The sequence below is a fragment of the Rhincodon typus genome, chromosome 9 (genome assembly GCF_021869965.1).
Source record: "Rhincodon typus isolate 14 chromosome 9, sRhiTyp1.1, whole genome shotgun sequence".
NCBI lineage: Eukaryota > Metazoa > Chordata > Chondrichthyes > Orectolobiformes > Rhincodontidae > Rhincodon > Rhincodon typus.
In genome coordinates, this window is record NC_063340.1 from 68,579,238 (window position 1) to 68,605,297 (window position 26,060).

The 26,060-nt window shown below is 44.1% G+C and overlaps 2 protein-coding genes across 2 annotated transcripts in view; one reads left to right on the plus strand and one right to left on the minus strand.

The window, feature by feature from the left end:
- Positions 1-221: 221 nt before the first annotated feature.
- msh6 (mutS homolog 6 (E. coli)) lies at positions 222-16,335 on the plus strand. Its single transcript, XM_048600631.1, has 7 exons — positions 222-323; positions 4,463-7,004; positions 11,763-12,043; positions 12,665-12,782; positions 13,415-13,504; positions 15,055-15,209; positions 15,440-16,335. The coding sequence occupies exons 1-7, from the start codon at positions 318-320 to the stop codon at positions 15,641-15,643; spliced, it is 3,396 nt and encodes a 1,131-aa protein (XP_048456588.1). The 5' UTR covers positions 222-317; the 3' UTR covers positions 15,644-16,335.
- Positions 14,382-26,060, minus strand: part of LOC109919223 (F-box only protein 11) — a 52,729-nt gene continuing 41,050 nt past the window's right edge. The window contains exons 14-17 of the mRNA XM_048601339.1: positions 25,040-25,147; positions 19,180-19,288; positions 18,984-19,082; positions 14,382-17,559 (exon numbers count right to left, since the gene is read on the minus strand). Of these exons, the coding sequence (XP_048457296.1) occupies positions 17,430-17,559; positions 18,984-19,082; positions 19,180-19,288; positions 25,040-25,147 (446 nt within the window). The 3' untranslated portion in view covers positions 14,382-17,429. The remainder of the gene's footprint in view (positions 17,560-18,983; positions 19,083-19,179; positions 19,289-25,039; positions 25,148-26,060) is intronic.

Sequence of the window (26,060 nt, forward strand, 5' to 3'; positions counted from 1 at the left end):
TGGACCAAATGCAGGAAGACAAGATTGGTGTTTGTTGGTCAGCATTGACATGTGGGCTGAACGGCCTGTTTCTATGCCGTAAGAGTCTGTCAGGTTAGGACCTGTAAGGCCGTGATCTTTTTGGTTTTGCAGGTTCGGAATGTAAGGAGGCTCAGAGAGGCGGTGTCTATTTCAGTGGGAAACCTGAAATCCGCAGGGCAGTGGAACTCGCCGATGCTGCTTTTCCGAAATCGAAAGAGAAGCGCTTGGAATTGGCTGTGTGCACAGAGCTTTCCGAACCAGAGGAGGAGGAGGAGGAGGAGGAGGAGGAAGAAGACATGGAGGTAAATGAGCAATGGTTTTGATCAAACTTAATCAGAGTGAAAGAAGCCAGCTCCTCAAATCAGGAGCATTCCCAAATTTGGTTCCTCTAGCCTGTACTGAAATGAGTTGATATGAGCTAGATAGGGGTGTCGTGAAGTTCATGGGATATGAAAGGGTTAGAATTCCTGGCCCTGATGGTTTGATTATATTGCTTGCTGCAGCTCCGTCACCTGTTTACTGTGTATTCCCTTGTTTACTGTTGTCAACTGCATGACCTTTCTCTCCTGTGTTAAATCCTATTTGTCACTGTCCAACCATCCTGCAACCAACATGCATCCTCTTCAAAATCAGCAACACAAGTCACTGATCCAGTTATCTGATCTTTTTAGTTGCAGCCCTGCAGTTGTAATCTGCCTTTAACCCAATCCTCACCTTCCACTCATGGGAATAACACTGAACATCCCCTACACCGGCCCTCCCAATGCCTGCATCGCTTTGTATCAGTAACCAAGTGTAGGCTACAGCACAGCAACTTCTAAAGTTTACTTTAATCAAACTGTATCCTCCCCAACATGATAAGCCTGTTCCTTTCCAATGAATGTCCCTCCAGTTCCTGACGCTGGATGTTTTTGCTGTTCGCTCTTTCACCCTTCTGCCTTGGAATGTCACATTATGGAGGTTGCTGTCCTCTGCACAACGAGGAGCTGAACTCCATTGACCCAACAGAAAGGCCATTCAGCCCACTGTCTGTGCTGGTTAGACTAACCTGGCCACCCATTTCCTGGCACCTTGGGCCCTAGCCTTGCAGGTTAAAGCACTTCAGACTCGGATACAAATCCTTTTAAGTTGCTCAAGCGCCAAACTGGGCAGAGAGTTCCAGACACACCCCGTTCTCTGGCTGAAAAAGCTCTTCCTCACGTCCCCTCTAATCCCTTTCCCGATCACGTTAAATCTGTGCTCCAGGTAACTGATCTCTCCAGTGGAATCTGGTGTACTCTGTCCACTCTATCCAAACTCCTCATTGTTTTATACACCTCTGTTAAACTACCCTCAGCCTCCCCTGTTCTAAAGAGAACAGCCCGAGCATCTCCAATGTATCCTCATAGCTGCAATTTTCAAGCTCTGGCAACATTCATGTAAACCTGTTGTGTACCCTGTCTTGAGCAGTTAGGTCCTTCCTGTATATAGTGACCAGAACAGTACAGAATCCCCAGCTATGTCCTAACCAGTACCTTGTATAGTTTCAGCAGTACATCCTTGCTCGTGTATTTAATACCTCACCCAGTGAACAAAAGGATCCCATAGACTGCCTTTATTGCATTATCTGTTTACCTGTCCTAACACTTACAGGGATCTGTGGACATGTATTCCATGATCTCTCACTCCCTCTACCCTTCTCAATGCCCTCCTGTTTACTGTGTATTCCCTTGTTTACTGTCCTCAAATGCATGACCCCTCTCTCCTGTATTAAATCCAATTTGTCACTGTCCAACCACTCAACCAAACCATTATCATCCTGCAACCAACATGCCTGTCCTTCAGAATCAGCTACACACCTAATGTTTGTCACCTTTCTATTTTTTTCAATCATGCCTCCCATATTTAAGGCTAAATCATTAATATATACTGCAAACAGCAAGGGAACCAACACTGGGCAATGTGGAACACTATTGGAAACTGCTTTCTATCACCTTTTACCCCTTGTTTCTTGTCTGAGTGAATTTTGAATCTAATTTGCCTCATTCTCCTGTACCCCACTAGTTTTAATTATTCAGACTAGTTTCATAGAATCCCTAAATAAAAACCGAAAGAACTGCGGATGCTGTAAATCAGGAACAAAAACAAAATTGCTGAAAAAGCTCAGCAGGTCTGGCAGCATCTGTGGAGGAGAAAACAGAGTTAACGTTTCGGGTCTGGTGACCGTTCCTCAGAACTTCTGAGGATATCCAGTACTCCATTCTCTTCAATCCTTCTTACTTCCTCAAAAAGACTTTGATAGTAAAATGTAACCTTCCGTTGACAAACCGTGCTGACTATCCCTGATTAATCTGTGCCTTTCTAAGTAACGCACAATCGTATCTCTCAACATTGAATCCAGTAATTTGTCCAGCACCAAGGTTGATTGCGAGGGATTAGCCAAATAATTATAGTTGGCATTGTTCCTGAATAATACTGTGATGTTTTCAGACCTTCAGTTCCCTGCTACAGTGCACCTGATTAGGGTTGGGAAAATGATCTTGAGGGTCTGCTACTTTCTCCGTGGCTACCTTGAACAACGTAGGATACATTTCATCTAACCCTGATGATTAACCCACCTTGAAGGTGGTCAGTCCCTCGTGTTCTCCCTTCTCCTCATTTTTCTTTTTTCTAATATTTCCCATTCCTCCTCCTCTGACTAGATTGTCTGCAGCATCTTTCTCTCCTTTGTGAAGACAGACAAAATAATAATTTAGAACCGCCCACTTCCTCTTAGCCACGCGTACGGTTTCATGGACCCAGCCCTTTCCTTAGTCATCCACTTGCTCTTAATGTACTTATGAAAGATCTTTGTATTTTGCTTAATTTTACCAGCTAATGTTATTTTCCTGTTTACTTTGTTCCTGTAACTTCCTCTTTTGCTTCACCCAGTACTTCTTGTAAGTTTCCTAAAATATTACTTTTGAGATTATCATAAACTCTCTCTTTTTTTCAGCTTTATCTTGCTCTGTATGCTTCAGGATAACCACACAGCTCTAGATTTAGCAGCACCTTTGTGAGGTTATGTCTACACTGTACTCATTGAATCTCACTTTTGGCTGTTTCTTAGTGATTTGCCACTCTTTTCTTGAAGTAGCTGTACCCAGTTGACTTTTGCTAGCTCATTTCTCAGCTTTCTATAGTTTGCCTTCCCTCAATTTGGAATTTTTACACTTCTCTTTATCACTTTCCCTAATGCTAAACCCTAACTGTGTATTATGACTACTATCTCAAATGGTCTCTCACTGCTGCTTCCTGCCCAGCTCATTTCCTGACACTAAATCTAACCTCCTTTTCTCTTTGTCACGTGGAAGCTTAAAAAAAATTCTCTTGAGCACACTGCAAGAATTTTATGCCTTTCGGTCTCACAGTTGATATTTATGTCGTTGAAGTCCCTGCTGTTCTTGCCTTTTGTTTGCACTCGGAAATTTGTCAATACATTTGCTCCTCTCTTTCTTTTGCTATTTGGGGATCTATAGTACACACCTCCCAATGTGACTGTACCTTTTTTGTACCAGTGCTGAACCTGTATACTAAATGAGGCCATATCCTGCTTTCTGCCAGCTGTAATAGATTCTTTAGTCGATAATGCCACAAACTTTCTTACCCCATCCTTTATCCTGCCTGATAACTCCATCCCCACCCCCTGCAGAGTGCTTTACCCCTCTTTTTTTTTTTAAGTTGAGCTTCTGTTTTTGCAATGCTACTGTGTTGATCTATGCTGTCAGCTCACTGGCTTTATTCAGTATACTGTTGTGTTGACATAAATATGTTTTAATACTGCCAAATTCCTGTGCTGTACAGTATTTAACTTTTGTCTTTCAGAGATGCTCACTAGATTTCTGCTTCCCATTCCCTGCCTAGGATCTGCCCTCTGGTTCCCCTGCCTCTCACCATTTGGCTTAAAGCCTGCGCAACAGCACGAACCAATCTCCCTACAAGGAGATTTATCCTGGTCCTGTTCAGGTATAGACTGGTCGGCACCATCTTCCCCAGAACTAGTCTTAAAACCCACCTCCTATACACAGCTTTACAGCCACTTGTTCAGGTGCTTGTTTCCCTGTTTTTATGTTTCTGACACATGGGGCTGTGAGGAATTCTGAGATTACTGCTTTAGAGAGTCTGCCTTTCGAGCTCTCCAAAATATTCTTTCAGGACTTCCTCCACATTCCTGCCTCAGTCATCAGTGCCGATATGGCCATGGCCTCTGGCTGCTTTGTACTGCTCAGACCCTCCTTTTCATTTGGGCAGTTCTGCCCATCTGACAGTTTCTATCCCGTTAGTCTGGGCTGGACCCCTCCCCTGCCCAATTCCTGTTTAGCTGACCGTTCCTGCCAGGCTGTTGGTGAGGGGCTGGTTTGAACTGGGTGGAGGGTTGGGGGTTAAGATGAGAAGTGAGTGAATCCGGAATGTTCCCCTCTAGGTGGCTGACCAATTGACGGCGAGTGAGGAGGATAAAGAAAATAACAGCGAGGACGAGAAGGTGAAAGGGCAGAAGTCGAGGGCCACGCGCTCAGCCAATGCCAAAACCAAGAGGAGGCGGCTGGTGGTGGAGTCGGATAGTGACGCGGAGAGCTCCGAGGAGGAGTTCAAGCCAGAGCAGAACGATGGGAGCAGTGAGGAGTGCAGCAGCGGGGTCGATGAGAGGGAGCTCAGTGAGCCTGATACAGAGACTGATCCCGACAGTCCCATCAAGACGCCGTTTAAGCGGAAACGTGGAGGCACGGCCAGAGCGAAAAGTGCTTCCAGCTCCCCCTCTGAAATGCCCAAGAGACCAGCGGCAGTGTCTTTGAGCACCAAGTCCAGGCTGTCGGCGTTCTCTGCCCCAGAGACATTCGAGTGCCAGTCTAATGGTGGCGGAGCAGGCAGCCCCTCACCGGGCACCACCTGGGATCACGAGAAGCTGGAGTGGTTAAAACCGGGCAAGAGGAAGGACGCCAGGAGGCGAAAAGAAAGTGAGCCTGACTATGACCGCGCTACGCTGCATGTCCCCGACGACTTCCTGTGCAAGTGCACTCCGGGCATGCGGAGGTGGTGGGAGCTGAAATCGCAGATGTTCGACACCGTGATTTTCTACAAAGTTGGCAAGTTCTACGAGCTGTACCACATGGACGCTGTTACCGGCGTCACCGAGCTGGGGCTGTCGTACATGAAGGGCAGCTGGGCGCACTCGGGTTTCCCCGAGATTGCTTTTGGCCGTTTCTCGGACGTGCTGGTTCAGAAAGGGTACAAGGTGGCGAGGGTGGAGCAGACGGAGACGCCCGAGATGATGGAGGCCCGCTGCAAGTCGCTGCGTCACCCGACCAAGTTTGACCGGGTGGTGCGGCGCGAGGTGTGCCGGGTCATCACCAAGGGCACGCAGACGTACAGCGTCCTGGATGGCAGTGCGGCCGAGAGCTGCAGCAAGTACCTACTGTGCCTGAAAGAGGCGGCAGGCACAGAGCTGGCAGGCCAGGCACGCTCCTACGGAGTCTGCTTTGTCGACACGTCCGTCGGCAAGTTTCACGTGGGCCAGTTTGCGGACGACCGGCACTGTTCCCGTTTCCGGACCTTGTTGGCGCATCACCCTCCAGTGCAGGTGCTGTTCGAGAGGGGGAACCCGTCGGCTGAGAGCAGGAAGATTTTGAAAGGCTGCCTTGTCGCGGCCTTACAGGAGGGCCTGCAGCCTACCTCCCAGTTCTGGGACGCCTCCAAAACCCTCCGAGTGCTCGCCGAGGAGGGCTACTTCAATGAAACAAGGGACGCTACTGACCCGGGAGTCCCTCTGCCAGCCGCTCTGCGGCCAATGGTGTCCGAGACGGACTCTCTCGCCCTCACCCCGGGTGAAGGCTATGACCTAGCCTTGTCGGCCCTTGGCGCCTGTGTGTTCTACCTCCAGCGGTGCCTCGTTGACCAGGAGCTGCTGTCGATGGCCAACTTTGAGGAGTACACGCCCGTGGATGCGGCTGCCGATCGGGTGAAGGTATCTCCTGCCATCGGGCGACAGCGCCTGGTACTGGACGGTGTCACCCTGACCAACCTAGAGCTGCTGCAGAACGCCACCACTGGCACCCGCGAGGGCACCCTGCTGGAGCAGCTGGACCACTGCTGCACCTACTTTGGCAAGCGGCTACTGAAACAGTGGCTGTGTGCCCCGCTGTGCCAGCCCCTCGCCATTGAGGACCGGCTGAATGCCATTGAGGATCTCATGGCTGTGCCCAGCAAGATCTCGGAGCTGGTTGAGCTGCTGAAGAAAGTGCCCGACTTAGAGCGGCTCCTGAGCCGGATCCACAGCATTGGATCTCCACTGAAGAGCAAGGACCACCCCGACAGCCGCGCTGTGCTCTACGAAGAGACCAGCTACAGCAAAAAGAAAATTGCTGACTTCCTGTCTGCCTTGGAAGGTTTCAAAGTCTTCCAGGAGGTGCTGCAGGTCATCGAGCCGTCTGTGGCTGCCTTCCGGTCTCTGTTACTTAGGCAGATCGTCAGCCTGAAAGGCAGCACTGCCAACGGCCTCTTCCCTGATCTCTCCGCTGAGCTGAAGAGGTGGGACACAGCATTCGACCACCAGAAGGCGAGGAACACTGGAGTCATTACTCCCAAAGCTGGCTTCGACCCGGATTACGACCAGGCCCTCGCTGACATCAAGGAGACAGAGCGTAACCTCCAGGAGTACCTGGAGACCCAGCGCAAGAGGCTCGGCTGCCGCAGCGTCGTTTACTGGGGCTCGGGCCGGAATCGCTACCAACTGGAGGTTCCCGAAAATGTCGCCGATCGCCGTGTGCCAGAGGAGTACGAGCTGAAGTCGACCAAAAAGGGTTACAAACGGTACTGGACTAAAGCGATTGAGCAGCTGTTGGATACGATGAACAATGCTGAGGAGAGGCGCGACAGTGCTCTTCAGGACTGCATGAGGAGGCTTTTCTACAACTTCGACAAGAACTACAAAAACTGGCAGGCCGCTGTGGACTGCATTGCTGTCCTTGGTGAGTGGGCGGTCTCTTGTGCTGGCTGTTTTTAATCTTGCCTTGTGTAAATCTTCGCTTGACTGAAGAATAAATCTCGCAGGTCAAGCTCAATAGGAAAAAGGGCCCAGCATCTAGTTAGCTGCCCCTTTTCTTGGTTAAATAGCCCCCACCTGCCAGCCACTTCCTCCTCCAAGGACTGATCTGGAACAGGTTTGTGCTGATTTCAGTTGTTTTCATCCTAGAAAATATCTTAAATAACTTACGGAGACCTTTGTGGTTGAATTTGGCTCTTTTCAAACAAGTTCAAACAACCCGCCTCCCACCCCTCCCTTTGCCACTATATTCCCGTATTGGCGTTGGTGACCTCTCGCAGCTTGGGCCAACAGTCTCCTCACTATTTAACAGGACGAGCTAAACACAGCACTGACCCTCGGTGGGATGTGATCTCTGCTCCACTCCTCAGCACCCGTGTGGGGGTGGGGGTGTCCCTGACAGGGTACAGTATCTACAATCCAACATGTCTTCCTCTCACCATTTCTATCCCAGCCTTCTCATGGTCCTATTGCAAATATGTCAAACTCTTCCAGCCCTCTCTATGCCCCAGGTCTGGCTCAGTGTTTAGACAGCGTGTTCTTTTGTTTTTAGTTATTGAGTATATAATTGTGGAAAGTCAGGATTTTTTTTTGTTTTGTTTTTGCTTAAATTCACACCTGACTGAAGCAGTAGTAAGTTAAAAGGTGCGATTGTGTCTAATTTGACATTTCAGTTGGTAATTTATGCTATTACTGATCTAAAGGGAAATGCTTTCCACCTGGTAAATTTGCTATGTCTTCAATTTGTAACATGCTGTAAATATTTTCGGATCTTCATGGATCACTCGGGGCTCCTCCAAGGAACTGCTTTGTGTTCAAAGTTATTTTGCCATGTTTTGTTGGCTTTGTCACTTTGGGAAGCTGGCTGACTGCTGAAACATGACATCTCGGAGCGATTATGCAGTGGATTTTAAAAAGGAGGCCAGTACAGGCTGTCAGTGCCTATAATAGAAATGCTCCGATGTGCTCACTGGCTCCTGCACCAGTGAGCACAGCAGAGTCTCTCCAGCTTGGCTACATTGCAGGCTGTTTTGGAGGCTACATACAAGTTCCTTTTGAATTGGCCACTTCCAGACAGTTTCCAAGAGAGATGACTTGCTGAGCTTCTGTTTTAATGTATTATTTAACTTTTTAGAAAGTTGTCAAACCAAAAATTGAAAATATCTGGGTTGAATTGCTGCTGTCCCCGCCCCAAAAGTGAAATGTTCAATATAAATGCTTTCAGTTTGTGCTTAGAACTATATTGCTTTGTAATTCTGACCAGACGACACGTATTCCTTTTGTCAATTATAATCTGCTAAATATTGTCCCACAATCCACCATTTGTGATTGAATTGGTTACTCTGGTCCACTTGGTCACCTGCTCTTCTCCTACCTCCCAACTTCCCAACCCCACCCAAAAAACAATCCCTCAGTCACCACCTCCCCTTCTTCCTGCCCCCACCCAATCTGCACAGTTTCTCCTCCTGAGAGGTCATACTGTAGTGTGCTTGTAGATGGCTGTACAATGATTGAAGTTTACCGTATGCTATGGGGTCATTCCACCTCCTGGACTCCAGCTGCCTCATTCCACTTTCATAGAGTCATAGAATTCCTACAGTGTGGACACAGGCCATTCGGCCCAACAAGTCCATGCCGCCCCTCTGAAGAGCATCTCACCACGACTCGTTCCCCTACCCCTGCATTTCCCACGTCTAACCCACATAACCTGCACATCCGTGAACACTACGGGCAATTTAGCATGGCCAACTCACCGAACCTGCACATCTTTTGGGCTGTGGGAGGGAACCCACACAGACACGAGGCTATACATGTGCATCCTGGCCAGTGGGTGGCATGACCCACGCTCCAGGCACCATTCTGACTGCCCCTGGCCAGGGAGCAGCACAGAGAACCGCCAGGTGCTGGTGCGATCACCCCCCACCCCAGGGAGAGGTGGCGCGCCTGTGGGTTTGGAGCATTTGGCAGGCCATCGGGTTTGAGGTCCAGTCGGACCAAGAGCTGAGGTAAAGAACGGGGTGCGTACGGATTTGCGTGGAAGGACGGTTTGCGCACGCGGTGCCTTATGGCTGTTGGGCTGGAACCTCCCGGTTACAGAGCTGCAGCTGCATTCCTAACTACTTTTAAATTGACACAAGGGTGTCTCTGTCCACACCACCACCACCACCCTTGGGAGTGAGCTCCACATCACCTCTGTGCAGAGTTTCCCTTGAATCTCCTGTGAGCCCCCCTAACAAAGCCCTGGCCTTTCCAAGTGGAATGGAACCTTCCTGTTCTTCGCAGTTGATGCATTTTAATTAGGTCTCCCCCTCCGGGTCCTAAAGAAACCAGGCTCTAGTTCATGACTCAAACTCCTGCAGGCAATGTCTTTGGAGGAGACAGAGATTCTCAGTGCAGCCTGATCTTTTCAGTAGTGAGGGACCTGAACTGCACCTGCTGTGCCCTAAGTAGCATGTTAGAGTCAAACATCCCCTCTTAGGCACTTAAGGACTGTTGCTTTGCTAAAGAAGACAAGAATCCCATGTCCCTTGAGCACCTGATCTAGTTGTGGCCATCTTCAGTGACCTGTGGACATGTGATCCTAGGGACTTCTGCACTAGCTGTGTTTTTTTGCCTTCATGGTCTCTCATTGTGGCGTTAGCCTTACGCCAAGCGATCACCTTTCACACTTGCAGATTGAACCTGTTTGCCGTTGCTCAGCCCACCTGTCTAATCTGTTGAAAGATTCCTGCTGTCTACAGCTTTCTCCTTCAATATCAAAGGCATGTGGCCAATAATTGTGTTGGCTGCAAACTTGTTAATCATCCCCTTTGAAGTGGAGTTTAAATCACAGCAAGATATCAAGTCCTGAGCTCTGCGGAACATGACTGGAATCAGTCTTGCGTTCACCAAAGCACCCATTGAATTGTTGTTGCTGTCTCTGAGCTGAGTTCATTCCAACGGACCCAGAGTTTCTAGTCTTGACGACAATTTTTAAAATTCATTATTTTTGGGATGAAATCATCACCCCCTCTTTGTCCATAAGTTGGTGATGGGCTGCTGTCTGGTGTAGGTACACTTGCAGTGTTGTTAAAGAAGGAGGGAATTCCAGGATTTTGCTTTGGTGCCACTAAAGGAATAGTGACGTATTTCCAAGCCGGGCTGGTGCTGTTTCTAGATGGAAGTGGTCATGGGTTTGGAAGGTGCTGTGCCAAGGATCTCTTGTGAATTTCTGCAGTGTGCCTTGTAAGGAGAGTTCACTGCTGCTACTGGGCCTCAGTGGTAGAGGAAGTGAATGTTTGTGGATGTGGTGCCAATCTTTGTTTTATCCTGGGTAGTTTCCAGCTTGAGTGTTGTTGGAATTGCATTTGTCCAGGCAAGTGGGGAGTATTCCATCACACTTCTGACTTGTGCCTTGTAGATACTGGACAGGCTTTGGGGGGGTCAGGAGGGGAGTTACTCTCTGCAGTATTTGTAGCCTCTGATCTGCTGTTGTAGCCACCGTGTTTATGGGGCAAGGCCAGTTGCAGTTTCTGGTCAATGGAAGGCCCAAGATCATTTCTATAACCAGGCAATCTCTGTCTATAAATCAAATTGACGAATAACTTTGAGCAAGCAAACTAAAAGGCTTGATCCTAGGCAGTGGTAACTTTGGGTGTTGTTTATTAGTGATTGTGCTGATTCATATGTGAAACTTGGGATATAATGTGGGAATATGTGGTAGAAGAGATGAATATTATTTTAAATGGAGAAATCTGCAGTGCAGGGATTTGGGAGCCCTAGTCTATAAATCACAAAAAGCTGGTGTACAAATTGAGTAAGAAAGGAAGGCAAAGGAGCAATAAAAGTAGGCAGGTTTTGCTAAAACTATACAAGGCAATGATCAGATCACAGCTGAAATACTGTGAACAGTTTTGGTCCACATATCTTAAGATGCTGGCATTGGAAGCAGTCCAAAGAAGGTTCACTAGGCTAATACCAAATATGGTCCAAATATGGACAGACTCCTTTTATGAGGAAAGGTATAGAAGGTGGGCCTGATCTTATTGGGATATAGACTAATGAAAGGTGACCTTACAGATACAAGATTCTTAAGTGACTGCTTGATAGAATAGATGCAGAAAGGTTGTTTCCCATTGTGGGAGAATCTAGGACCGTAGAGTCATACGGCACAGAGCCAGACCCGTCGGTCCAACCAGTCCACCCTGAACATAATCCCGAACTAAACTAGTCCCACCTGCCTGCACATGGCCCATATCCCTCCAAACCTTTCCTACTCATCTATCTATCAAATGTCTTTTAAATGTTGTAATTGGCATAATCTCCAATAAGCCAGTGTGCCCATAAAACAGATGAGGAACTTCTTGGAGGATACTGAAACTGTGAACCTCTCTTACAGTAGAGGCTGAGTCATTAAATATATTCATGGCAGTCTTCTGCCCAAATAAGGGAATAAAGGGTTATGAGAGAAAAGGCGGAAAAGTGGAGTGGAATGGCAGACTGAACAGCCTACTTCCACAATGTCTTCTGTTGATGCTCTTCACATTGTTAATATAAATCTCCTCCGCCCCCAGCACTGCGAAGCTAACCAGTTACCATCTCCAGAAAAGATGCAACGGTTTGATTCTTTGAGTTCATTCTGTTGTCAGGAGCTTTTATGTGGTTTTTCAGAATTTGCCTTTTAACTCTGGTTTTACTCTTGCAGATGTTTTGTTGAGCCTAACACACTATAGTCAGAGTGGAGATGGGCCGATGTGCAGACCTGTCGTAATGTTTACTGAGGATGACACACAGCCGTTCCTGGAGCTTCGAGCTTCACGCCATCCTTGTGTCTTAAAGACCTTTTTTGGGGATTTCATCCCGAATGATGTGTTCATTGGCTGCACGGACGTGGAAGATTTGGAAGGTGGTGTCAGTAAGAAGCAGGCTTCCTGCCTGCTTGTAACAGGCCCAAATATGGGAGGAAAATCCACACTCATGAGACAGGTGCGAGCCAGTGTAGTCTGTCACGTTTCTGTACACTTTAAACAAAAAGAACTCCATTTGAACGTGGAACAAAGGGCCCTGTTACAGCTGATGAAGTACCCTTCAAACTGTAGTCGCTTTAGTGTTTATCCTATCATCTTGACCACTGCAAGCTCCCACTGTGTAACGACCAGCGAATTTAAGTTAGTTGGAGCTAAATACTGGCTGAACAAAGGGGGATCTCCCCAGCTGTTTTCCAGAATATTGTCATATGATCTTTTAACTTGCAAACAGGGAGGCAAATGGAGCTGTGGTTTAACTTCTAACTCCAAGACTTATCCTCTGGTAATGCACAGCATTCTGTCAAGTCTGCAGCATGTACTCGAATACCTAGAGATTTGAATCCCGTTTTCTAATTTGCAGGTGAGCGTATAAACAGTGGCAGAATTTTGAGTCAGAAGTTGTTTTTATCCTCTCCTACAGTTTTGAGGAGTGGTCTTAGAATAATAGCGGAATAGATGACAAGCAGAACAGAATGTTTGAGGTGTAGAATGTAGGTGAGTGAAGTGATGTGAAACAAATTTTCTAATTTGTATAGCAGGGACCTGACTCCCTTTTTCCTCTTTACCCCCTCCCAACTAGGTTGGCCTCTTGGTCATCCTGGCACAACTGGGCTGCTATGTGCCTGCAGAAAGCTGCAAATTTAACCCAGTTGACAGAGTTTTCACACGTCTAGGAGCATCTGATAGAATCATGTCAGGTAAGAAGATGTTTTGAGATTGATTTATTCCTTTCAAAAGGGTGTAGGGTTGTTTTTCCCCAAATTGCTATCAAATGTTTGCAGTTTATCAATTTATTTTGTACTAAAAAAAGTGCTTAGAAAGCTTCAGGAAAGATAAACCCATTATTAAAATTCAGAATAGAAATGCTAAAAGCACTTGGATTTACACTTGCATTACTGCCCTGCTGAATTCTGTTGTGATGACAGTAAATAATAGAAAATCTGGAACTAAGAACTATACTTTGACTTCTTGAAGGGTGTATGTTGATTGAAACATTTTTACTTGTAAAACATGAGCATTGCTTGACAGTCAGGTTATTGCTGTTAATTTTCAGATCCTCCGTAGAAGCTTGATCTCTTTTGTGCAGAAAAATTGACTTGGATGTAGTTCACAAAGGCTAATTTTAATTAGGGCCTCCACATGTGTGGGATGGTGATTGGTTAGCTTATTGGCACAAATAGCTGCTGGATGAAAGCTGGTCAGCCATTTTTAGGCCCAACACACCAGCTAGAAAAAGCTGTGTGGCAAGCAGTGAAGTGCCGTGTAGCAAGCTACTACTAGGCCATGTGCATTAGCATTTGAAATAACATTAAACCTTTCATTCTCATAGGTGAAAGCACCTTCTTTGTGGAACTCAGCGAGACATCCAGTATCTTGCAACATGCAACTCCATATTCCCTTGTGCTTCTCGATGAATTAGGTAATGTTTGCATGTAATCAAAATGTTGCGCTGATTTCAAGAATCTGATGAATCCATGATGGCTTTCTAGCATGTTTAAGGAGCTGGTGCCACTTTGTGTTTGAGTTTGATTAGTGAGTTTTCCAGTGAGCTGTCATAACAAATCAAGGTGCTTTCGTTGAGCATTTAAAATGGTGTTTGCTCTTTTTGTCTCCTGGAGATACAGCAAAGCAAGAATTGAGCAGGTAGCTTTCCCTGAAAGTCACCACCTGGAGATAGTGTGTCTCTTTTAATAAAGTGTACACTGGAATTATGGTCAATTTCAATAAGGGTGGTGTGGGAACATGAGAATGCATTAGCGAGGGAGTTTATTTTTTTTGTGATCACTCATCCATCCATCACCATTCCACATCAACTTGTCAAAAAATCTGTTTAGTTTCTTTATAACTAAAGTATCAGATTTTGTTCTTGTTGATAATTTTTTGGTTGTTTGTGGATGGCATACATGGTGGGAGTGAGGAAAAATGTGGCTGTGGTCTGTATCTTGGGACTGTTTGAAACAAATATTTCCCAGCTATCAGTCAGCAGTGTAAAATGGATAAGTGTAGAAATCTAGATGCATGGTATCCTTTATAAGGCCCATTCCAAAGACTTAAGCATGCAACCTGGCAATACTGAAACAATTATTGGATCACTTGTGTAAATTGGCTGCTGCTTTGGGATGGGCAACATGTTCTTTCCCGTATTGTTATGTAGCACTACCTGTGCAGTATGGGTTTTTTCCATTTGGAATTTACTTAAAGACCATTATTCACATGTAAGACTGGGTCCAACCATCACCTGTTTTGGTGAGGGGCAAAAATCTAGAAATACCAAGTAGAGCAAGAATCAACTTAAATTTTGCAGTTTCAAATGATTTTAATGAAAAAAAACAGCCATATGTCTACACATTGGTTATAGTTAAGGTTTTATGGTTGCAACATTGCTTTTAACAGTTTTTAAATTTGATCTGGTCTAGAAAGTTGCCTTGTTAGGAAAACGTTTACGCTGGTTTGACTGACTTTTAATAAAACTATAAAGTAAGAAATGAGACTGCATTTGATAATGACCAATATCTTTTGCAATGCTAGAGAGTTGATTTTTGGCAAATTTCTTAAGGCTCTTCACGTTCAGAAAAATAGCTGCACACCCTGGCATAGTTGGGGGGAGTGGGGAAGGAAAGCACATTGTTATGAATGACCGCAGTTAGACAATAGGGCAGTGAAATTGCTTCTTCCCCTCTACCCCAATCTAACCTCTGCATCCTAGCGCCGTTTTGTAGTACCAATTGGCGTATTTACGCAAGTGATCTGGAGGATAACCACATTAAATATTAAACCCGATCGTGATTGCAAATGACCTGAGCAAATTAAAATACATCTCGAGGTTTGACACACACTTTAGGATAGTCAGACCAGAAATGTTTGTTTCATAATGTTACTTTTTCAAACTACAGTCAATTTGCTTGTAAGATAGGACTGTGAAGAGTTGAGCAGGAGTTTGCAATGTTTAATGTTGAATTATTATTCCAGGCCGTGGCACAGCAACATACGACGGCACAGCAATTGCTAGTGCAGTAGTGAAGGAGCTTGCTGAAAACATTAAGTGCCGCACATTGTTTTCTACACACTACCATTCCCTTGTGGAAGATTTTTCTCACTCCACAGCAGTCAGTTTAGGACATATGGTAAGTGCATGGCACTCAGTATTGTTTAAAGATTTCATACTTGTGGACCTGGTCAGCACATGCTGGAAAAGTTAAACTGGTTACTGACAAAAAAGGCATGAAGACCTGCATGCCTAGCAGAGACACATTTGATTTCTAAATGGATGGGTTCTAAGTACAGTGAAACAAATGATATTATGTTAGTTAAGTTTGTGCCCATCTCCATAATATTCTCTATGGACTGTTTGTAGGCCTGTATGGTTGAGAACGAGTGTGAGGATCCAAGTCAGGAAACTATCACGTTTTTATATAAATTTATCAAAGGAGCCTGTCCAAAGAGTTATGGATTTAATGCAGCAAGACTTGCAAACATTCCTGAGGAAATTATTCAGAAAGGTCACAAGAAAGCTAAAGAATTTGAGAAGACCACAGTTTCCTTCCGCCTTTTCAAGTAAGTATAGAAAATAATTAAACCTTGTTTTAACTGTTTTGATTAGCAAATATCAGATAAGATAATGGCAGTTGTGTGTATGTTACTTGGCAAGTATGGCGTACATACGAGTGAATTTCATCAAGCTGCAAGAGTGGTAAAACTAGTTTCCCAATGGATTAATTATAACTTTTTATTAGTCAGGAAAGAGCCCAACCTCCAGGGTTGATATCCTTTTTCCTACGGTTAATGCAAGCTGGTTTTTAAGATACAGTAGTGACCATGTTCTCTTTACTGCTGGGGATAGAATGTGAAAATATATTGCTTGCTTTGAATTCTTAAGTTTCTACACAATTAGCATAACATGCTAAAGAATGTTTTCACTTTATCTCCCTTTCAAAACAGAAGGGTAGCAAGGTACACTTAGCAAAAAGTAACTGTCTTTTAGCTCACTTACAATGAATGGGTGGATTGTGGTGTAGTGTAGTTACTACTTCTGAAGTTTTAATGTCTGTAAAAGATTAAATTTTCAAATACTTTTTTTTCCCCCCTTCCAGAGAGATGTGCTTTTTGGTTGAAGACCCAAATATTAACTTCTTTACCCTACAGCCAGTACTGCAGAAGATTGCTGAAATCTGAAAACAGTATCAAGCGTATGGTTTAACTCAAAGACATGATTGTTGAAATTATGTTCTAATAAAGTTTATTTTAAAATGATAAGACTCTCTCTCTTCCTAGGAAATTAAACCCTTTTTATTGTTACCTATCATCTACATAATGGTTATTAAATGCTCCACAATATATTAAGTCTAGGATGTTATGGTACATGCATACACTTTCAAGCTGTTGATTTTACCCACTGTCACCAATACGCATTAATGAAAAGCTAGTAAAGGGAGACTGAGTATATATGTACATATATACTAGCTGCTTCATTACAGGGAGAAGAAGCATTACCAAAATGGCACTGTCCAGAAGTTACCTTTGTAACAATATGCATGTCTTAATGAGGTGGCATCTAAAATACCGGTACCACTTCAGATGTTTACTTTCCCTTAATCCCTGTACAGTCTCATGAAAGCACTTGTGTTGACTTCTGGAAATAACTTTAAAAAGAACATAATGTTCTGTAATTGAAATCAATAGTTGTGGGATACAATCGATTAGTGTTATCTTGTCTCTTTCATAGAAAGAATAAGATACTGGGACATGAGTATAGTTACAGCAAGTCTCTAGTTCTGCTAACAAAACAGGACACATTCAAGTACAATAAGGTTTTGCTTGAAATTACAAAAAAAAGCTACATGAGAAAAGCATTAAAATCAGTTGTCTCCATTGAATAAATGTTTTTTTCTTAAAAATCAAATGCAGAAGTGCTAGATCACATTTTCTTACATACACCAACCCAATCAGTACCCAGTGTCCATAGGTGCTGCAGAACACCCTTGATATTCTGTCTGCTGTTTCCAACAGCAACAGTCTTCCAATGCTACTTGTCCAGAGAAGACAGCTTCACAAGCTGGCATTTAGGGTACAGTATCAGTGTTAGCATTTTGTCCCTTGGGTAGACCACTGCTGGCTGTTTAATCTGTCATAATGCTATTCATGCCCAGCGCCTTCTCTTGATCCTGAGTTAGCAGATTACTCCTTCACTGTCTGAACACCAGACTTCAGACTCTAGTGCCATGCACAACAGCTGTACAAATTCGGACATTCTTCCTGAAGATTTGGGTAAAATGTTATTTTCCCCTAGTTTTTCGTTTGATACAAATGGAGTTACTGTTGATTAGAACGGCAGGAAAAACAAACTCTCAGTTATGTTGCAAAGTATTGGACTCTATTGGTGGTGCAGAGTCATACAGAGTGTCTGTATCATGTGTGGGTTCTCCAGCTAATGTGCAAGGATTCGAAAGTGTTCCAGCACCACAGTCACAGAAAAATCTGAAATGAGAGGGGAGAAAATAAATTCTTATGTTACAATCTCCCATTTCAAGTGTATGACCAAATAAACCATGAATTTCTGCTTAAATTTGATTTTTTTTATAATCTCAGTATTGCACAACAAACATTCTGACTTTAGAAAGACTGCTGAGTGACAAAATGCAGTTTTGAGGAGTTGTGCACATTTTGATGTTTTAACAATTTGTACAATCACAAGCTCATTTCAGTTGATCATGGATTTAAAGTGACAACGACCACATGTTCTCCATGATGAAGACACTGAGTAGTTCACAAGCAGGAAGGCTGTTGAATGGAGACATTCAGTCTACTTCAAGGTGAGTACAGGTATGATGGAGATTTTGGTATGACTGGAGAATTAGCAACGAGATCAATTTCAAATTATTATAGAAGGTTTTGCACAGATAAAGGTTGGAATGTAAGGGAGTGCTGAGATAGAGACCAATGGATCCATCAGGGAAAAGTAAATATTTGAAGCAGAGAAAGACACCAAGAAATGGAGTGGTAGTGTGGTTTTGGCTTAAACAGATAATAACAAATGTTGGCCACACCGTTGTGTATTGTTCTATAGCTACAAACCTTGTTACCTACTTTGAGTAGTATTTTTATTCTAACTACCTACACTGAATCTGTGCACACACACCCTGTCTTCAGTCATGGAGGTGGAGAAGACAGTAGAAGACATTACTGAAGTATGCTACATATCCACTTTTTTAAACATTACTTTTACACTGACAGAAGAAAATTGAGCAAGACTTGGCTCGTCATGCTGTCAGAATGGTTACAAGCCTTAGGATTTCAACTAATTCAGCAATGTGTTCATACCAGGAAATGCAGAAATGACATCTAATAAAGCTTGCACATGTTTTGAGACAGAAAATGCAACAGAACGTGGGGCTTGGGTATTAGTGTAGGATTACCAGCTGATATGGTACCACTAGAAATGTTTTGGTTATTGAGTTTGTTAACAGCATGTTTTCAAAGCACAATTTTCTCCTGCAACAACTGATGATGTTCTAGCAATTAACACACAAGTCTAGTTATGATTTCACATTTGAAAGTGAGCTTGAAATAATTTAAACTTGTGCAGTAGTTAAGAAAACTAAATGTATCCTATTGGACATATTGTATTCCACAACACCGCTGCTAATTTTAGGAGGTAATGTCAGTTCTCCCAAGAGAAATAACAGGCTAGCTGAATATCAAGTTTCAAACATATATTGGTGACCGTCTGTGCCAAGTCCCAAAAGACATGTCAACTAAAAGGACAGGAGTACAGCTATGGCAGAATGTGTTATATACTGAGTGACATGATACAGAATGATCTGGAGGACCTCAAAACCCAGACAGAAAATGATGGATGATGTTCATGTCTAATTATTCAGTGTTTCCTATACAGTACTGACCTATCATGTCTAATGAATTCCACATCATGTCCTTGGTGGCACTTCTTAATGCAGTTTACACAGATTGCATTACGATCTGTTGTGTTGCAGGTGTGACACCTAGTGATTGAAAGACAGTTGACATTAGAAGTTATTTAAAATAATCTGCTTTCCACTTTTGTTAGATAAATAGATGTGCAAGAGCCATGCACTTTACCTGTAAAAATCATGCATTGGGTAGCTGGTGTAACTTGATATCTTGTACAGGCACTGGCCCCTATTAACAGCCTTTTCAATTGCATCTTGATTGTTCATTATTTTGTTGTCTTAAAGGAAGAAAAAGCACCATGTTTATATGATTGTGTGGCTGAAGTAGAATTTTACAAAGTGCATGCTAGCTCTTCCTTCACCCACATGGTCAGATTTCCACTTATTTAATACTGGAAAGAACTACAGGTTTCATTTCTCTAAACATGACATCAAGTCAAAAATAGGATTTAAGAAACTTAAGAAATATGGGGTTCCCCACTTTTTAGCTGGATATTCCATAGTTGAACAATCCTTCCCCCTACCTTTTGTCTCGATTCTACAGATGATGCTAAGTTGAAGCCCTTTATTGTCCTCTGTGGGAATATTTTTCTTACACCAACTGCCATTCCTTTATCACATTTGAGCACAGTGTAAGTCAAGACATGGGCAGGGAGTGAGCTGGAGTCACCGTAAGATAGAGAAGCAGAATTACACTTTGGCCCATTGAGTCTGCTCTGCCATTTAATCATAATTGATGTTTCTCAACCCCATTCTCCTACCTTACCACTCAAGAACCTGTCTGTCTCAAATATACTCAATGACTTAGCTTCCACAGCCTATTGCAGCAATGAGTTTTGCAGATTAAATACCCTCTGGCTGAAGAAATACCTCATCTCAGTTCTAAAAGATTGTCCCTTGGCTCTTAGTCTATTCTACTAGTGAAAACATCTCCCATTACCACTCTATTCAGGCCCCTTGGTATTCTATAAGTTTCAATAAGATTCCTTCTTCCTCCCCACGCCCATCCATTCTTAACTCCATTGAGTACAGACTGAGTCCGAAACTGCTCCTCATATGACAAGCCCTTGCTCCCTAGTGTCATTCTAGTAAAATGCCCCCAACACAGTACATCCTTCCTTAGATTCCAAATGTGGTCTGACCAGAACCTTCTACAGCCTCTGTCTCTGCGCCTGTATTCTGGCCCTCTTGAAATGAATACCAACCGTTGTATTTGTTAACGACCAACTGAATCTGAATGTTAACCTAAAAATCTTCAACTAGGATTCTCCAGGCCCTTTGTATTTCAGACTTCTGAAGCCATTCCCAGTTTTTAAAAAAAAAAATCCACACCTAGTCATACAGCTGTACAACATGGAAACAAACCCTTTGGTTGAACTCGTGTATGCCAACTGTTTGTTAGCCATGTTGCTTATAGGATGATCAAATCAACTGTGTTACAACAAAGGATCAGTACTTAATTACACAGTCATAGAGCATAGAAACAGACGCTTCGCTCCAAATTGTCCATGCCAACCAGATATCCTAAATTAATTGAGTCCCATTTGCTAGCATTTGGCCCATATCTCTCTAAACCCTTCCTACTCCTGTACCCATTCAAGTGCCTTTTAAATGTAATTGTACCAGTCTCCACCACTTCCTTTGGCAGCTCATTCCATACATGCACCACCCTCTGGTGAAAAAGCCGCCCCTTAAATCCCTTTGAAATCTTACCCCTCTTGCCTTAAACCTATGCCCCTCTAGTTTTGGACTCCACCCGCACAGAGAAAAAGACCTTGGCTATTCATTCATTCTCACTTTCCCATCTTGTATTCCAATCTGCCACTTCTTTGCCCACTTTCCTCGCCTGTCCAAGTCCTTCTGCAACCTCCCTGCTTAATCAACACTATCAGTCTCTCCGCCTATCTTTGAGTGATCTGGAAAGTTAGCAATAGTGCATTCAGTTCCTTTGTCCAGATTATTAACATAGATAACACTGACCCTTTGGAACTCTAGCTGTTCGTGTTGCTTCCAGACAAGTCACCAGCTGCTATCCTGAAAACAATCCCTTTATCTCCACTCTGCCTTCTGCCAGTCAGCCAATCCTCTATCCATGCTAGTACCTTGTCCCTAACACCATGGGCTCTGATCTTATTTAGCAGCCTCTTGTACAGGCCTGGAAACCCAAACAGATCATGTCCACTGGCTCTCCTTTGTCTAATTTGCTCATTATCTCCGCAAAGATTTCACTACCTAGGGAAACAGAATTTTGAGTGGGAACCAAAATCAATAGTTTGTCTTCCCAATATTTAATTTGCATATATTTCTGCCTGTCCAGTACGGATGAAGGTAGACCTAGGTGTCAGCCTACACATGAAAACTAACCCCATATTGCTGAATAGCAGCATGTGAATGATAAATAGGAAGGAGCAAAGGATAGGCTGGGGAACACTGGCAATAGTGGTGCAGGAGCCCGAGGGGCTCTTGCAAGTGATTGCCTGGTTGCAATTAAGATAGTTGAGACTGGAACCAATTTACATCTCAGCTGGATGAAAAGAGAAAGGTGCTGAAGGAAAATATTGTAGAAGCATACACTGACCAATGCTGCAGACATGTTGCGAAGTGGGATCATTTACCTGTTATCAATCAACTGAGAGGTCAGAAGTGACTTCATTAAAAACTATTTTGTTGCTATAGCAGGTTAGAAATGCAACTAGGGAGGATTCAAACATGGTGTTCTGGGAATTTTCAGGGAGGCAACAACATGAAAACTAACTTTGGAGAAGAAAGGGAGGTTGGAGATGGAGCACTAGTTTGCAAGAGTGGGCAGGTCAAGGTTAAGTGATCGCAGGTCTAAAGCTGGAAGAATGTTTGGAGATATTAGGAACTGCCGATGCTGGTTTCTGAGATAACAAGGTGTGGAGCTGGAGGAACACAGCAGGCCAGGCAGCATTAGAGGAGCAGGAAATCTGACGTTTCGGGTCTGGACCCTTCTTCAGAAATGGGGGGCGGCGGCGGGGGGGGGAGCGGGGATAGAAGGTGGATCGTGGAGCAGATAGATGGGAGAGAAGATGGACAGGTCAAGGAGGCGGGGATGAAGCTAGTAAAGGTGAGTGTAGGTAGGAAGTGGGGATGGGGGTTAGTCGGTGACTTGGGAGGAACGGATAGGTGGGAGAGAAGACTGACAGGTCAAGGAGGCGGGGATGAGGTCAGGGGCTGGTCTTGGGATGAGGCTGGGGGTGGGGAGATATTGAAGCTCAAAGTCCACATTGAGAGCACTGGGTTGTAGGGTTCCACGGCGGAACATGAGGTGCTGCTCCTCCAGTTTTGGGTGGCATCGTTGTGGCACTGGAGAAGGCCCAGGATGGACATGTCATCCAGAGTGGGAGGGGGAGTTGAAGTGGTTCGTGACTGGGAGGTGTTGTCATTTGTTGCAAACCGAGCATAGTGCTCCACAAAGCGGTCTCCGAGTCTCCGCTGGTCGGGTTTATGGATTTTGGGAAGGAGATAGAAACAGGCGGTGTGGGGTTGGGGAGCGATGAGGTTGGAGGCTGTGGGTGGGAGGTCACCTGAGGTGATGAGGTTATGGATGGTCTGGGAGATGATGTTTTGGTGGTCAGGGCTGGGGTCATGATCAAGGGGACGGTAGGAGGTGGTGTCAGAGAGTTGGCACCTGGCCTTGGCAATGTAAAAGTCAGTGCACCATAACAACTGTGCCTCCCTTGTCTGCAGGTTTGATAGGGAGGTTAGGGCTGGAGCAGAGGGAGCGGAGGGCTGCACGTTCCATGGGGGAGAGGCTGGAGGAGTGAGTGAAAGGGGTGGAGAGGTTGAGGCGATCAATGTCATGACGACAGATGAAGAAGTCGAGGGAGGGTAGGAGGCCTTGGGGTGGTGTCCAGGAGGATGGGGTGTGTTGGAGGCGGGAGAAGGGGTCTGCGGGGGGAGGTGATGGTGGTTTGGCTCGCAATTAAAGAAATAAGCGTGGAGGCTGAGGCGGCGTTAAAACTGTTCAACGTCCAGGCTTGAGCGGTATTCATTGATGTTCAGGTGGAGGGGGATAAAGGGGAGTCCTTTACCGAGGACTGACCGTTCGTCCTCAGTGAGGGGGAGGTCTGGGAAGATGGTGAAGACCCAGCAGGGCTGGAGAATCATTTACATGATGATCGACTTTGGAACAGGTGGGAATTTAGGTCGGCAGAAATTTTGAGGAGGGAGGAGGATTGCAGATGGTGGATGTCATGCATTTAAATACCTGTGGCTGTTTACAACCAATGTTAGATACGTTCACTGAGTCACCAAAGCTACATGCAAGTTTACAGATGGTGAACACATGCCCATAACCTAATACAATCCCATGTTTTATGGCTAGGACAGGAGCTAGTCAAGCATTGTTACAGAAAGTAGTTGGATGGATTGACTTATTAAAATATAGCAGCAGTTGTATATCCAATCTTTGAGTATACAGATTCATGAGTTTGAGCAACGGCCCAAAGATTGACTGATTAGAGCTTCACAGAAAGCTTAATTTACACCTCGAAGCAACCGTCAGAAGCCCTACTCAGACAAAGTCATTACATTCATACAAAATCATTTATCACAACTCATTTAAGCGCAACATGACTGCATGTACAGGCACTACTGCTCTATCATTCAAGAAGAGTTTTCTACGCTTCAGAATCATCGAATAAGTTTCTCAATGGTAGGTAGCTTCAGAAGGATTCCGCTCGATGACCTAATCTCCTATGTTGACAGGACTGTGGGTAACCTGCCAAATTAATCCCTTCAAGCCACTTTTCTTTAATTTACATACTGTAGCTCAAACTCAACTCATACAGCTCAACTGACATTACCCAAAGTCTTTTTAAGAAAGCTTGCTTCATCCGAGGACGTATCCTGAACTTCCAATCCGAAGAGTTCATGATTATATGTCTTACAGCAACTTTTTGGGGAGATTAAACATACGGTTTGATACAGGGGTCATATCAGTTTAGGTTTGAATCAGAAAACAAAACAGAATGTAGTGATAATAATGGTGAAAACTCTCTGCATTTGCTGGTTACTGCTCTGAACTGACAGCAACTTCTAGAGTTGATGCATGTATGTCTAAACATGGAAGTTCTGTTGAATCTATACATTCCCAAAGGGCGTTTGTCCAAGGGTACACACTCACTCCATGGGGATATATTAACCATCCCAGACTAGACTGTGAGTATACAGGTTTGCAGAGTCAAAGCTTAAAAACTTCCAAATATTCAGAAAATAACAGAATAATAGAGGACACCTATGTCAGAAGATTAGTAGAACAATAGGCAACATGAAGAAAACTTCATTCTTTCACGCTGAGCCATTAGAATCCGGAATGCAGAGTGTGCAACGGATACGGATTTAATCACAACCTCCAAAAGAGAATGGGATAATTACCTGAAGAGAAAACTTCTGGGTTATGGGGAAAAGGTAGGGTGTGGCACTGGCTGCTTTGCTCTTGCAGAGAATCCCTACGGACATGTATATCAATCATAAGCATCAAAAACAAATGAATGGTGTTTCACTCAGTCACATGCCTTCTGCTTCAAAGGCAAACTCAAGGCAGCCTGGGGTCAATTAAGTGGTTCAGACATGGCCTTAATTACCACAAAGAAAGTTCAGTGAATCAGTACTGTAATTCTGTTCAGCTTTGAGAGTGGAATTATGACTTGCTACAAGGTTAAGTCTCCTATGGAATCTATTCTGAGGATGCATTTAACAAGTTATGGATAAAACAAGGAAGAAGATGGCAATTACTACATTATCAAGACAGCAATACTTCACTTTATAACATTCAGAATCACAGTTTTCAAATAGTTACAGGGATAGAGCGATAGTTGGGAAAGTGGACAATCGATGGGACACTGCTGCTCTCCTCCAATCATGTAATTACGGTTGCAAGTTTTTCTTTATTCTTTCTTTATGGAAAATCATACGTGGATAATAAATATTGAATCATCCACATTGTACCATTAGTAAGATCAAATGTTTTTCCACTAGCAAAGTTTAATAATAGGTTTTTATACCTTTCATTGAAACATTCACGCCAGATGCCAAAAATAACCCTCCAAACCGGTTGTTGAATATCTGATTGTTTTCTAGAGTAGCTGTAGCATGATTTGTTATCTCAATGCCTATGAAAGAAGGACAACGATTATATACAGCTGGACTTGTAAAGTCATACAACTACTTTGGACCTTCAGGCCACCATTTAGACAAGTTTAGGACTTAAACCAGTTAAACATAGTTAAGGTAAAATTACTTGATCTAGCACCACTCCCATTAATTATGCCCCAGGTACTGCCTGACCCACCACTGGAGTAGCAGAGGTAGAAGATGAATATAAATCAGGGGGGCCAAGGCAGTATAAGTGCACATTTATGATGGTCAGGGTGAAAAACAGAATCCAAGATTTGGTGGAACAACTGAAAATACTAATTGTGGAACTGGATCCCACTGGATTTATAAAGAAGTCATTTTCATTGATGTCTGCAGCCTTCAGGCATCCTGATCCAGGCCTGGACTCCTGTGTCCATGGATCTGAACACTCGTATTCCAGTCATTTAGGATAACGAGGCAGAAGCAGTGGGCATTTCAGCCTCCCAGTTAGGTTGTTTCCTTCTTGACATCAGGTAGCCCACTTCTACTAATCCCCCACACCACAGGAATTGCCACATATTGCACTTTGTGGTGCAGATCACCGATTCTATCCAGTTTTCTGCAGCTGCCAGCTGCTCCAACCATTTTACCCAAGAACCCCCTTACAGATCTCCACAAATTCAAGACCATGGTATTCAATAAAACAAACTTTGCTCTGTAAAACTCAGGCCACAAAACAATTTACATGATTAAATATATTCAGATGATAAATAGATTAAATCTATCTCCATTCATCCCAGAGGTGTTGTGTGATTAGCAAAGGTCATGGGGACTCACCCCGCAACACAGCTAGTTCTGCATCAACTGAATGATTAGCATGCAAAGTATTTCTTACTCTCTCATGTGGCCAAGGAAAATGAGTGACAATGCGAATGAAACACCATCCTG